General features: G+C 40.1%; 1 protein-coding gene across 3 annotated transcripts in view; it reads left to right on the top strand.

Annotated features, from left to right (window-relative positions):
• Positions 1-14,131, top strand: part of SNX14 (sorting nexin 14) — a 66,831-nt gene that overhangs the window by 51,631 nt on the left and 1,069 nt on the right. For all 3 annotated transcript variants that reach the window (XM_075923839.2, XM_075923838.2, XM_075923837.2), the window contains 5 exons: positions 1,087-1,210; positions 1,763-1,927; positions 3,002-3,097; positions 8,897-8,988; positions 9,262-9,318. In XM_075923839.2, the coding sequence (XP_075779954.1) occupies positions 1,087-1,210; positions 1,763-1,927; positions 3,002-3,097; positions 8,897-8,988; positions 9,262-9,318 (534 nt within the window). The remainder of the gene's footprint in view (positions 1-1,086; positions 1,211-1,762; positions 1,928-3,001; positions 3,098-8,896; positions 8,989-9,261; positions 9,319-14,131) is intronic.

The following is a 14,131-nucleotide window of genomic DNA, read 5'->3' as shown; positions in this document are numbered from 1 at the left end:
CTGACCTGAAGGGAGAGTGGGAGCATAAAGCAATAAAACTACAATTTCCATAAAACACTGCAATGCTCGTTTTGAATTGAAATATTTTGGGCTTTATCTACAATATATATTGGTTTGGGGGCATTTGTAATATGACCATCGCTTACTGAACTTTCCTTTGTGGGCCCCAGTGTTCTTTTCAGAAGCAACCTCTATCTGCTCTCTCCTGTTGGGTCCCTTACAGACTCCCCACAGCCTTTTTTGGAAGTTCTACTGCTCTCCACTTGGGGCTGGTTTAATGACCGCAAATACTTTCACCAGTAGGTTCCATCACTGTAATCCAAAGGTTCATGCTTATCTTTGGCTCTCAGAGCTCTTTCTTTGCTTAAAGCCTGCTCCTCAGAGGGTCATTTTTGATAGCTCTTCCTAGAGTTGAGATTTTTAGCTCTGGCTTTCTTTTATTGCCAGTGTTGCCTCAGTTCTGAAGGAGAACACAGTTTATATACTGCCTTCCTCCAAAGAGCTCTACCTAATTGGCTGGAAGTGACAGGAACATAGCCTTTCCCTTGTAATAGGACTCCTGATCAGTGTTCCCTCTACTTTTTTCCATCCATGTAAAAATAATGTTTTTGTGCACCGAGACGTGCAAATGTGCACCAGTAGTAGAAACAAAACCTAGGTGTGGGCACTCTGCTAATCAGGTGGGAGGCTTTTAAACTTCCCCTGAGCTACCACACAAGTATACAGCTTACAGGGAAGATTACTTATGATTCTAGGCCCATAAAGGAGAGTGAATGGTGAGGAAACTCCAGGACAACTCCCAATTACCCAGTACTGCTTCCTCTCCTCTACTACCAGGCCAATTCATTGTCCCTCTCCCTGGAATAGTCTTTTGGCCCTCTTGACTCTTAAAAGCCCAGTATATCCATTACAGCATTCTACAAGATACTGACATTTTTTTTGGAAAGCAAACATCATCTCTGAAAAATTTCATTGTTAAAATCAAATTTTCCATTGAAAATCTCAACCCATTTGAACTTTTCAGAACTTATTGTTTTTATTCTTGTTTTCTTGAATTTGTTTATAAATGTAATGTTTCTATTTTAGCTTTTCAATGATCTGTTCAAGAACAATGCAAACCGCTCTGAGAATATAGAGAGAAGACAAAATCAGAACTATTTTATAGAGATTGTAACGGTAGAGGGAGTCTATGACTACTTAATGTATGTTGGTAAGAAGTGATTTCTCTTTGTATTTGATATGAAGTCTAAAAGAGGTGTAAAAAGTTCAGGGTGATAATGTACTGTTTGAAAAGTCTGTCTAAAATGTATAGATTTTTATAACAAGCAAGATGACAGTTAGGGACGCTATCCTGTTTTGAAAGTTCTTACTGTTAGGGTGTCACAAATATAGCAGTGTCATTCTAATTACTCTGCTTGTATGTTGTATCTCCTTCCCTCCCATTCCCCCCACCCTGCGTTTTTGTATTTTGGACATAAGCTGCTTAATGCAGCACCCACATCTTCCTGAGAATTTGTCTTTCAGGTGCTACTCGAATTTAAATAAATAATACCAACACTTGATTTTTGTAGTAAATGTAACACACACAGATTTTAAAGCTATAGAATCTGCTGTAGTGTGAGGGCATGGAGTCAGGTTGCAGAGTTAGCTCTTTGATATTTAAAACAAAACAGAAACAAAATGTGCACGCTTGTTTAAGAAAGAAAGCAAGGTACTATGATGATGGGGACCTTCTTACTATGTGTAGTAATGACTTTTCCAGGTAGAGTTGTTTTCCATGTTCCTGACTGGCTGCATCACCTCTTGATGGGTGGAAGAATTCTCTTCAAAAACACATTGGAGATGTACACAGACTACTATCTCGACTATAAACTAAAACAGCTGTTTCAGGAGCATCGCTTGGTATCACTGATCACACTCCTTAGAGGTTAGAGAAAAGCCATGCGTATACTTCTCATTTTATCATGTGCTTCTTATACATTTTAAACCACGTTGGGACTTACTTATAAGATATTAATGACTTACTAGCACTTTTTTTGTTGGCGCAACCCAAAGTGTTTTGCAAGCTGTATAACACAACATGTGAAAAAGAACTTAGGCAACATAAAGGGTTTAGAAATCAAATAAATGAGTCAAAGTTGAGAAATTCCAAAAGTCATATTCTGCAATCTGATCTTGAATTTTTAAATAGAGGTTTATAGTGAGCAAGGAAAAGAAGGTTAAAGGACAGATCAACATGATGGAATTAATGATGCAGTAGATATGTGACGTTAAGAAATTCTTAAAGTATGCATTGGATCGCATCTCTTTTTTTTTTTTTTTTTGGAAGATTAATACTAGTTTTCAAATTGTTTCCCTTTTCTAAAAAGAGGGGAGGGGAGGCAAAGAAAATTAAGCCCACAGGACAAATTGATCAGACTGAACAAAATTGCTATATTTAGGAAAATGAATTGGGTGGAGGACAGTTTTGAAAATTACATCGCCCAAAGAGAGATTGCAAATAATGAAAACAAAGTGAAGAAGCTTTGAGTGACTGAAATCCAAAATGAACATAAATATTTTTAGCTTTCTGTAGTAAATATGGCAGTTGCAACAGTCCCCATCAATACTGAGTGGCCGTTTGATATAAAGTGAAGAATATCTTTATATAATTGTAAGTACAAGAGGAATTACAATTAAACGGCATATAATTAACCTACAGCGGAATTTAACTAGAATAGATGTGATACTTTTAAAAATTAACTTAAAACAAGGAAAGAATTGGCAAAACACTATATTCCAAACAGATAGGGTATTTCTGGTTATGAGCAGAATAAGAAGACGACAGGCTATAAAATGGCATGGCTATAACTTATTTCCAGTTAAAATCACGTGGAAAACAGAAATTTAATTCTGAAGACATCATTCAAAAGCCTGGTATCTGTTTTTAGTTACATATACAATGTACAACTTTACTGAAAGCCAACTCCTGATGCCAGTTTTGTTCTTTTGGTTGTTACAGATGCTGTGTTTTGTGAGAATAGTGAACCTCGCTGTCTCCAAGATAAACAGAAACGAGCAAAGCAGACCTTTGAAGAAATGATGAGATATATTCCAGGTTCTACATCCATGTGACTTATATATGCTCTTTAGCCTTTAAATCGGGCATCTAGCTCAAATATATCATTAATGCTAATTTCCTGATCTTATAAAGCAGTTATGTGGCTGATGTTTTAAAGAGTTGCCTAAAATGCTGCTGTTTAATGAGATTTTCATTTCATAGATTTAATGAGGGTTACTCTTGCCCCCAGGACTATTGTGTAATGGTTAGATAATGACACTATGCAGGTCAGGAGGAACATGGGATATGAACTAGTTGTGTGACTGACTGATCTTGAACAAATCACTATTCTTCTTCATATATCATTTGGTCCAGCTCAAAATTGGGTAAAAAGCAGGGCTTCCGTAAAAGCCTGAAGAAGACTTATCTAAGCTATAATTTTCCTATATAAATTGGGGAGGGGGGGGGATCATCCTATAATAATTCATTGTAAATGTAATTTGAAGTTGTTCTTTGAGTGCTAGTCTCTGTGTTCTGCACATGGGAATACCTGAGCTCCATACAATTGAAACAGATTTCTAGCAAGTAGAATCGGTTAGTCTGCACTGAACAATTGCTCCCCTTGTGCTCTCTACCAAAGATATGTGGGTTGGTGCCGATTGGTGCCTCTTCAGTTCCTCCTTACGAGTTCATGGCTTGAGTTGGAATCCTCTGTGTCTGAAGCAATTTTTGCACAGTCATTCAAAAACTTAGAAATATAATTGTATATAGTTTTTGTATTCTGAGTGTGTTTGCAGTTTAATTAGTATTGCTTAGTTTCCCCCATCCTAGGGAGAAGTACTATGCCCAAAATCCTGAGGTTTAAGAACTGTCTTCTGATCCTGCTTGTTTTCAGTTAACAACGAACACTAGCTCTAGACCTTCAGGATATATATTTTCATTTGGCATTTTACCAAGCCAGAGAAAATTCCTTCAGTTTGTCATGGCAGAGTAGTATTTTCAGTACATGGTGCTGCTTCTTATGCCTACTCCTCTCTCCTCAACCCATTCCCAGGTTTTTACCAAGGATATGTTTGTGGTACCTCAGAAAGAAGGGAATCCATATTTTCCTGTATCTGAATGACTGACTGCTGTCCCTCACCCAGAGCTGCCAGCTCAGTCTGTTGCCACGAATGCCTCCCTGGTAGAGTGGTAAGCACATCTGGGGTTGCCTAAAGTTCAGGGTCTATCTGTCAGAGCAGGCAGCCTCATTGCATATCCACATGCTAGAACATCAGGCCATCTATAGTTCCTGTCATGTCTTGCTAGACTGCATCAGGGGATCAGTTGTTCGCATACTTATCAGCAGTACCACCACAGTGTATTATGTGAACAGATAAGGGGGAGCATGCTTCAAGATGCTCTGCTAACAGGCAATCTTGTTGTGACAGTTCTGCATGAGGAGAATATCACTCTGATAGGCAACTGCTTGCCTGGGGTCGCAAATCATCTTGTGCGCCATCTCTGCAGGGATTTTTCCTTGTAAGTGGTCCCTAAAGACATGTGCTCTGTGGTTCACACTGTCAGTTCAGTTTCTGGCATCCCTTCCTCTCCATCCTGACCAGCTGACAAGGAATAAGGTTACACCTTGCTTTTGCAAACTCAGTTCCTTGCATCTCATGGTATGGCGGCTCTGTGACTGAATGAGGAGGAAGAGCAACATTCAGCAGCTATTCACTGGGTTTTACTCAATAGTAGAATGTCTTCTATCCTAATGACCTATCTGGATAAATGGAAGTGATTTTCAGTATGATTGTTGGTGTTAGAAGTTCAGCCAATACTGACTTGTGTTTATAACATCTAGGAGAATTTACTGCATCTTCAGTTGTCAGGTCTTGTTCTTAGCTCATTGAGGGTGCATTGGGCTGTGATTTTTAGCATTTCATTATCCCATTCCTGGAAAGGTCAGGGCTTGTTCCCACTACACCAGGGATTCATGCAGCAGGGATTGATCCACTGGCTTTTGATTTATTATATCTGCTAAGACACAATAAATTGATCTCAGAGTGCTCTTTCATCTGATACTCTACCATAGAATCATAGAATAATAGGACTGGAAGGGACCTCAAGAGGTCATCGAGTCCAGCCCCCCGCCCTCAAGGCAGGACCAAGTTCCACCTACACCATCCCTGACAGATGTCTATCTAACCTGTTCTTAAATATCTCCAGAGAGGGAGATTCCACCACCTCCCTTGGCAATTTATTCCAATATTTGACCACCCTGACAGTTAGGAATTTTTTCCTAATGTCCAATCTAAACCTCCCCTGCTGCACTTTAAGCCCATTACTCCTTGTCCTGTCCTCAGAAACCAAGGGGAACAAATTTTCTCCTTCCTCCTTGTGACACCCTTTTAGATATTTGAAAACCGCTATCATGTCCCCCCTTAATCTTCTTTTTTCCAAACTAAACAAGCCCAGTTCATGAAGCCTGGCTTCATAGGTCATGTTCTCTAGACCTTTAATCATTCTTGTCGCTCTTCTCTGTACCCTTTCCAATTTCTCCACATCTTTCTTGAAATGTGGCGCCCAGAACTGGACACAGTACTCTAGCTGAGGCCTAACTAGTGCAGAGTAGAGCGGCAGAATGACTTCACGAGTTTTGCTTACAACACACCTGTTGATACAACCTAGAATCATATTTGCTTTTTTTGCAACAGCATCACACTGTTGACTCATATTCAACTTGTGGTCCATTATGACCCCTAGATCCCTTTCTGCCATGCTCCTTCCTAGACAGTCGCTTCCCATCTTGTATGTATGGAACTGATTGTTCCTTCCTAATTGGAGCACTTTGCATTTCTCTTTATTAAACCTCATCCTGTTTACCTCTGACCATTTCTCTAACTTGCTAAGGTCATTTTGAATTATGTCCCTGTCCTCCAAAGAAGTCGCAACCCCACCCAGTTTGGTATCATCTGCAAACTTAATAAGCGTACTCTCTATCCCAATATCTACATCATTGATGAAGATATTGAACAGTACGGGTCCCAAAACAGACCCTTGAGGAACTCCACTTGTTATCCCTTCCCAGCAGGATTTAGAACCGTTAACAACAACTCTCTGACTACGGTTATCCAGCCAATTATGCACCCACCTTATCGTGGCTCTATCTAAGTTATATTTGCCTAGTTTATCAATAAGAATATCATGCGAGACCGTATCAAATGCCTTACTAAAGTCTAGGTATATGACATCCACCGCTTCTCCCTTATCCACAAGGCTCGTTATCTTATCAAAGAAAGCTATCAGATTAGTTTGGCATGACTTGTTCTTCACAAACCCATGCTGGCTATTCCCTATCACTTTATTACCTTCCAACTGTTTGCATAGGATTTCCTTAATTACCTGCTCCATTATCTTCCCTGGGACAGACGTTAAACTGACCGGTCTATAGTTTCCTGGGTTGTTCTTATTCCCCTTTTTATAGATGGGCACAATATTTGCCCTTTTCCAGTCTTCTGGAATCTCCCCTGTCTGCCATGATTTTTCAAAGATCATAGCTAAAGGCTCAGATACCTCCTCTATCAGCTCCTTGAGTATCCTGGGATGCATTTCATCAGGACCTGGTGACTTGCTGACATCTAACTTTCCTAAGTGACTTTTAACTTGTTCTTTGTGTATCCTATCTTCTAAACTTACCCTCTCTCTGCTTGTATTCACTACGTTAGGCACACCTCCAGACTTCTCGGTGAGAAGAGTAGCTGGTGTTAACGGGAGAGCAGCTCCTGCCAACCTAACCACACACAAGACATATCAGTAAGTTCGGTGACTTCAGCTATGCTATTTGTGTAGCTGAAGTCATGTAACTTAGATCAATGGTAGAGGTTAGTGTAGACAAGGCCTCAAACTTTTCCAGTGCTATGGTAGCAAGATTCTTCAATTTGATCCTCCACGTCTGAGAGCCAATTTCTTTGTGGGACTTTGTTGCAGTCTTAGCGACTTTAATGGTACATACATTTGAGCCTCTGGCATCTTGTCCCTTTCTTGTTAGAAAACTGCAATCCTGATGGTGGTAATGCTTACAAAGAGATTGTCAAAAGCTTTGATGGCAGAACTCCTTGTATGCCATTCTCAAGAACAAAGTAACTTTATGGCAACACCCAAAATGTTTGTCTAAAGTGGTCTCTCAGTTTCATTTGAATCAGGCAGTATTTACCTGTATTTCTTCCTAAGCTGCATTCATTTCTGGAGAAGCAGCATCTCTAGATATTAGCTGTCAGCTTTCTGTCTAATAGAACTAAACTGTTTTGTGCTTTGGCTCATCTGTTTGTGTCATATGCATATAAAGGGGCAAGTGGTTTCTCCATACAGTCTCTAAGTGAAAAATATCCTGTATCAAGACAGCATATGAAATATCTTCAGTTGTGCCCTCTCAGCAGGTGCACGCGATGTCAATCGCGTTTTTAAGCGAGGTCTTAATATTGGATGTTTCCATGTAAGTAACCATTTCTTTCATTCCTACCTGAAGCATTATACCACAGTTCAGATCTATTCTGCAGATGCAGCTGTTGGGACAGCTCTATTACAGAAATTTATAGTAACTGCATCCTCCTCCTGTCCCCCCCATCCTATTTGAATACTGCTTATCAAACACTGACGTGTGGAATACACATAGGCTACGTCTACACTGGCCCCTCTTCCGTAAGGGGCATGTAAATTTCAAGAGTCGTCGTAGGGAAATCCGCGGGGGATTTAAATATCCCCCGCGGCATTTAAATAAAAATGTCCGCCGCTTTTTTCCGGCTTTTAAAAAAGCCGGAAAAGAGCGTCTAGACTGGCCCCGATCCTCCGGAAAAAGTGCCCTTCAAAGTAAGAATAAGAGCCTCCGGAAAAGGGCACTTTTTCCGGAGGATCGGGGCCAGTCTAGACGCTCTTTTCCGGCTTTTTTAAAAGCCGGAAAAAAGCGGCGGACATTTTTATTTAAATGCCGCGGGGGATATTTAAATCCCCCGCGGATTTCCCTACGACGACTCTTGAAATTTACATGCCCCTTACGGAAGAGGGGCCAGTGTAGACGTAGCCATAGGGACCAGGGCTTGAAGAAATGAAAGTTACTTGTAGCCAAAAGTTATTTGAGAAGTATGGTCTTTATCTGTGTTCCACTCTCCTTTCTACTTCTTTTCTGCTTTGGATCCTATCTGATTTGTGGTAAGAGAACTAGAGAGACATCGATCTATACCGCTCTTTACTCCGTCACTACGGAGCATGAGAGGGAGCAATTGTGCAGGCATGGACCAATAGATGCTACTTGCTAGAAGTCTGTGGTCTTGGGTATATGGAGTGCATGTATACCCACATGTGGAATACAGATGGAGCCATACATCTCAAAAAATCTCTACGTACAGGTAAGAAACCACTGTTTTATTACAAAAAGCATTAGGGCACTAAACTTAGGTTATATATTTTCTATCTAAAAACTGGCAGTGACTTAGTTCTTTGATATTGAAAGTAAAACTATAAGTAAAAAAGATATATTTATATATCACTGCAGTGCATAGGCTAATAAAGAATATTTTTTTCTCATTTTGAGAACTTGAAGAAATAGGCTTCCACTTATACTTCCTAAAATTCATTTAATAGACACTGAAGCTAATTCTTAATTAAACTAGAATAAAAGCAAAAGATTCAGAAAGATATTTAACTTAACTGATACTAAAAACATTCATTTGAAAAGTAAGTTCATAGCATTCAAGATTAGAGTCACTGGAAGTGCTGAGGATATGCTGCACTTAGTTTTGATCTAGCCATGCTTTACTATAGTACCAAACTAATTTGTAATGGCTTTTTGTGACTGGTATGTGTTGGTATTTGGTCTAGATTTGATAGGCAAATGCATTGGAGAAGACGCCAAGTATGAAGGCATCAGACTTCTGTTTGATGGAATGCAGCAGCCAGTGCTTAACAAGCAGGTACATGTCATTATATGAGAAATCTTATTGCTTAACACAGCATGTCATAAAGGATTGCAGTGGTCTTTTGTGACCTGAGATGAATGCAAATTCTCTTTGGTACTTGGTCCTGCCGTGAGGGCAGGGTATTGGACTCAAGGTCCCTTCCAGTTCTATGAGATGGTATCCTTTTTTTTTTTTTTTTTTTAAAGGAAGAGCAGTATAGTTGTCTGAAAGGGTTGTCATAATAACTGGCCTTGACCCTTTTACAATAACTACTTTTTCTGTTTTTAGTTGACTTACGTTCTGCTGGATATTGGGTTACAAGAACTGTTCCCAGAGCTCAATAAGGTATGTGACGAAAAACCCACATAAGTGCTGCAAAATACATCTCCTCCACTCTGTTAGTTACTTTAGACTCCTCTCTATTAATCACAAGCAGATAGACAATAAATCCCAATTGTTACTGTTATCATTCCCCATTGAAAGGTTAATTCCATTGATGAGGGTATTTTGTTAGGTAGAAAAATGCCTTCAAAGGCAAACTTTTTGATTTTTTTGCTGATAAAATTTTTTTCAGCTATTTGGGTCCATTCCATGAGGCCTGTACATTGTGTTAGAAGTAAAGGTACCTCCCAATGGAACGGTGCAGGGCAGCCTGCAAGGTATTCCTGTAAGCCTTGTCATTATTGATTGTCACATTTCTGCACTTGCTGTCTTTAGGAAGTGTATCCTGCTTGCTGTGTTCTGGTTGAGGTTCAGCATTTTTCCCATCCAGTGTGTATTTTGTTGTATCTAATTTTAGTCATTTTTTTCTGTAATTCCCAGTGTTCTGATAAAGAAGAGAGGAGTCACGTAAAACTGCTGTATAAGGGCTAAGCACTATTTATATAGTGCATTATAATCTGGAAGGGCGTGATGTATTTGTATTCATGGTATATATCAAAAGAGAATTGCATACTGAATATTTTGTTAGACAGGTGACTTGAATAATTTATTTAAAATATAGCTCTTGCATCTTAACAACTGAGATTGTAAACACCAGAGCATAGTGCCAACCCAGGGGCCAGATGTAGGAGCTCCCAGCAGGCTGCTGCCACTTTTTTTACCTGTACATCTGCAGGTATGGTGGCTTGAAGCTCCCGTTGGCTATGGACTATCATTCCTAGCCCATCAGAGATGTGGGAAGCAGTGTTCTGGTCCATGCCCAGGGAGGTTGTGGAATCTCCATCTCTGGAGATATTTAAGAGTAGATAAATGTCTATCAGAGATGGTCTAGACAGTATTTGGTCCTGCCATGAGTGCAGGGGACTGGACTCGATGACCTCTCGAGGTCCCTTCCAGTCCTAGTATTCTATGATTCTATGCCGCTTCCTATAGCTCCCATTGATCAGGAATGGCAATCCACAGCCAACAGGAGCTTTGAGTGTCCATACCTGTGGAAGCACAGGTAAATAAAGTGGTAACGGCCTGCCAGCTTAATGCCCACCCCTGACTTAACACAGAAATAATACACTGTTGTTGAAGCCAAATTAATATTTCAGTTTTGCTTAGTAAATATAAGTTGAAGCAAACTAAGGCCATTTATATTATTTACTATCACTGAAGAGAGACCTAACTTAGTTGAGTCTGCTTTGTGCATTGGACTCTCATTTAATTCCTCTTTTATTTACATGTTCTAGTGATTTCAAATCAAGTACAGTGGAAGCAAATGAAGGGAAATAGCTTTCTGGCCTGTGTACTTTAATAAGACTATCAAGCTGCCACTCTAATCCACTAAATTATTTCTGTATGTGTCGCAGTAGTTAAAGGTGCCAGTAGCATTAACCGATCCCTCAAGTGAAGACTTCCAAATGAAGGTTATAAAAATGATTCAAGTTTTTAATATAAACACTTAAGTACAAAGAACCTGTTAAGAGAGAGAAAAACCAGGAACTGTGTACTTCAAAAATTCACCAGTACAAAATGGCGAGTTTACTCCAAAACACTCTAGGCAGTTTAGTCACTCTTTGTGGGATTCAGTTGTGGGTATTGTACAACAGTATGCTCATTACATGCACACACAATTGACAGTGATCTCACTCAATCCTATAGAATTATCATGGGTACTTTGAAACTAATTCCCGCAGTGTTGCAATACTTTTTTGTGGGGATTACACTACCATCAGTAAGGTGGGATGCCTTCAGTAAAAAGGCAAGTAATCCTTCCTTCAGAATACCCTTTGTGAAAGGAGAGAAATGCCAACAATTCCAGGGAATCTTTGAACAACTCCCTCCAGATACCTTGAACTGGTTGTACTAAATCATGTGACAGCCTGTTGATACTATGACTAAGTGGAAGTTGAGAAATGACCCCAAATATAAATGTGGGGAAACTAGATCAGTGGTTCTCAACTCACAGGCCACATACAGCCCAATTAGCACACATCTGCAGCCTGTCTGCTAAAAAACCTCCAAATTTGCTGCTCTGGTCTGGCAGGGGGGCAGGCCTTGCTGAGAAGGAGACAGCATGCAGCAGCCTTGTTTCATCACTCCCTGCAGTAGGTGTTATGTTTATAAGAAGCAAATGGGATCTTTTTAGGGGAAAAGGCAAGGCTCTGTGTTTATTAAGAATACAGTATTAAAGCTATGCTTCATAAAGACACACACACACACCCCTGCAGATGGTGTATAGTTACTAGTCTGTTGTGGCTCAAATCAATCTTGCTGGCCAGGAGTGAGGAGTCTGGGTCTTTTGATCGTTATTCGGGGCTTCTCTGAGGCTTGGCTTGCAGGACCAAACCCAGAGTCTTAGTGGCAAGAGCTCCCCGTTTTACATATGTGCGTTCCCATTTGAGTCTATGGGTATTGCAGTGTCATGCTGCAATCATTCATCCTTAAAAGGTGCTAATTTCAGAGTTTTCCACAGTTATCCATTGATGGCTATTGTCAGGTTTCCCATCATTGTCTCTTGCTTGTGTCTTACTCTTGGGGGTGTCTGCCTGTCTCCAGGTTTTGTCAATTCTGCTAATTTAATTCAGACTAAGACACGATGGAAGTTTCCTAATTATCTTCAAGGTTTCCACTTCTTCCTCACCACCTTCTTTGCTAACAGGAAACAAGACCTTATAGTAGTCTAATGATGAGGCATACAGAACATATAAGCATGTCATTATACATTAGATCATTTATACATCATACTTTTATTACATTTTGACTACACTTTGGGCAGCGATTGCTGCAGAGGTGCAGGGTGCAGGAGAGTGGGTCTCTGGTGTGATTTGTGGGGATGGGCAACATATGTGTAGGAACTAGAGATTTGCAGGAATGTTACAGCGCCCCCATGTTTTAGTGGGGACAAGTGCTCCTGGCCCTCTGTTGGGGGTCTTGGCCCTGCACAGCGGGACTTTGATCTCGGCTGCCTGGCTCTGCATGGCAGGGTCCAGGTCTTGGCTGCCCAGTAGGTTCCAGGGTCTGGGTCCCGGCTGCTTGGCCCCACACCCAGGGCTCCACTCCTGGCCCCCCTCTGTGGAGGAGTCTCAGGTGGGATCATCACACGTAGAAGGGACTATGGGTTTTTTGGGGGGAGGGATGCTTTGGTTTTCAACTGGAGACCCACAATGCAAGTTGTGGGCTTCATATGCAGCACATAGTAATAAATACATTGAGAACCAGTGGCCAAGACAAACACTTGAACACAGTCTGATGCAGTGTACTCTTGGTGTTTTCCACCGCACAAGCAAGTATTTGATACAAGTGATAATGCTATGTCTTGGTTGTCATTTTAAAGCAATAAGCTATGATGATCATCTTCAGGAAGAGCTTCAAGCCTTCTGTTTTTGTGTGTATACATTAGTAAACTTAAGACTCTTCTCCAAATTAAAGCAAATCTAATGGGGAATTAATTTAAAATCTGGGCTAGAAACTGGCTGGGATCACAAGATTGTGCACTCTTAAAGCCATCATCACAATTCCTTTAACTCAAGCAAAAGTGATTTTGCTACTTGACTGCTTAAACTAAGGCATCAGCTATTACTGAGATGTGTTTGATTTTGGTCCTCTGAACTTCCCCCAGAGGTCTGCCAGACCATTCAAGATCTTGGATTTTGAAAATCCCTCATTAGTTTTGGATGATTTGACAGTAAACTTCATAGACCCCTGTGGGATTCTAGGAGATATGCCCTCCCAGTTTGACAAAAAATCATGGATAACTACTCTTTGAATATGAGTTTTCAACAAGTTCTGGTAATTTTATTTAGCCCACATTTCCTTTGTTTACTAATACCTTTTATGACCCTTGCTAGGTGTAATTCATTTTATGCCTTAGTTTTTTATTTTGCCCCTACATTCTTATGGTATTTGGTACTTTTCCTTAGTTATTTGTCTGTGTCCCCACTTTTTATAGAATTCGCTTTGTATTATCAGATCATTAAAAGCTCCTGAGAGTTCCATATTGACTTCTTACTTCATTGAACTATTCTGCCTGATATATTGTCAGAGAGAAACTGTCAGTTTTCCTGGACATCTTTTTCCCATATTTTTTTTTCCATGTGAGCATACCTGGCAATTTTCCAAGTCTGAGTTTGTTTGTTTTTTGAAGTCCATTCTTCTTGACTTGCTGCTTTCCTGTCGTCATTCTAAGGAATGAAAGGTATCTGTCATTTGATCACTTTCAGATTATTTTTCTACCTCCAGATTCACAGCCAATTTCTGTCTATCCTCTTGGTTACTTCCTCCACTTTCTGAAACAGGTTGTCCTGAATACATCCCAAGAACTTACTGGACACTTTCGTTTTGCCCTATTACTTTTCTAACAGATGTTTGGGTAGTTAAAGTTCCCCCGTTATTACCAGGTTCTTGTATTCTAGATATTCCTGCTGTTTGTTGCAAAAAATGCCTCATCCATCTAAGACCTCTACCATGATGTTGTTCATGTTCTCTCCACCTCCATTTACCTTCACCCAGAAACTTTTGACTGGTCGGCATCTGACCTTCTAGACTTCAGGACAAGTGTATATATTCTTTGATGTTTAATGCAATGTTTTCTCATTTTCTTTTCTCTGCATGTTCATCCTAATCAGGCTACACTCTTCTATACTATTAATCCAATCAAGTCTCAATGATGACAATTAATTCATAATCTATCTTGTATAACTCATAGTCTAGTTTGTTCTTTCTATTTGTT

The sequence above is a fragment of the Pelodiscus sinensis genome, chromosome 3 (assembly GCF_052426305.1).
Source record: "Pelodiscus sinensis isolate ZL-2025 chromosome 3, ASM5242630v1, whole genome shotgun sequence".
In the NCBI taxonomy this organism is placed as follows: domain Eukaryota; kingdom Metazoa; phylum Chordata; order Testudines; family Trionychidae; genus Pelodiscus; species Pelodiscus sinensis.
This window is presented reverse-complemented; position numbering and strand designations above follow the sequence as displayed.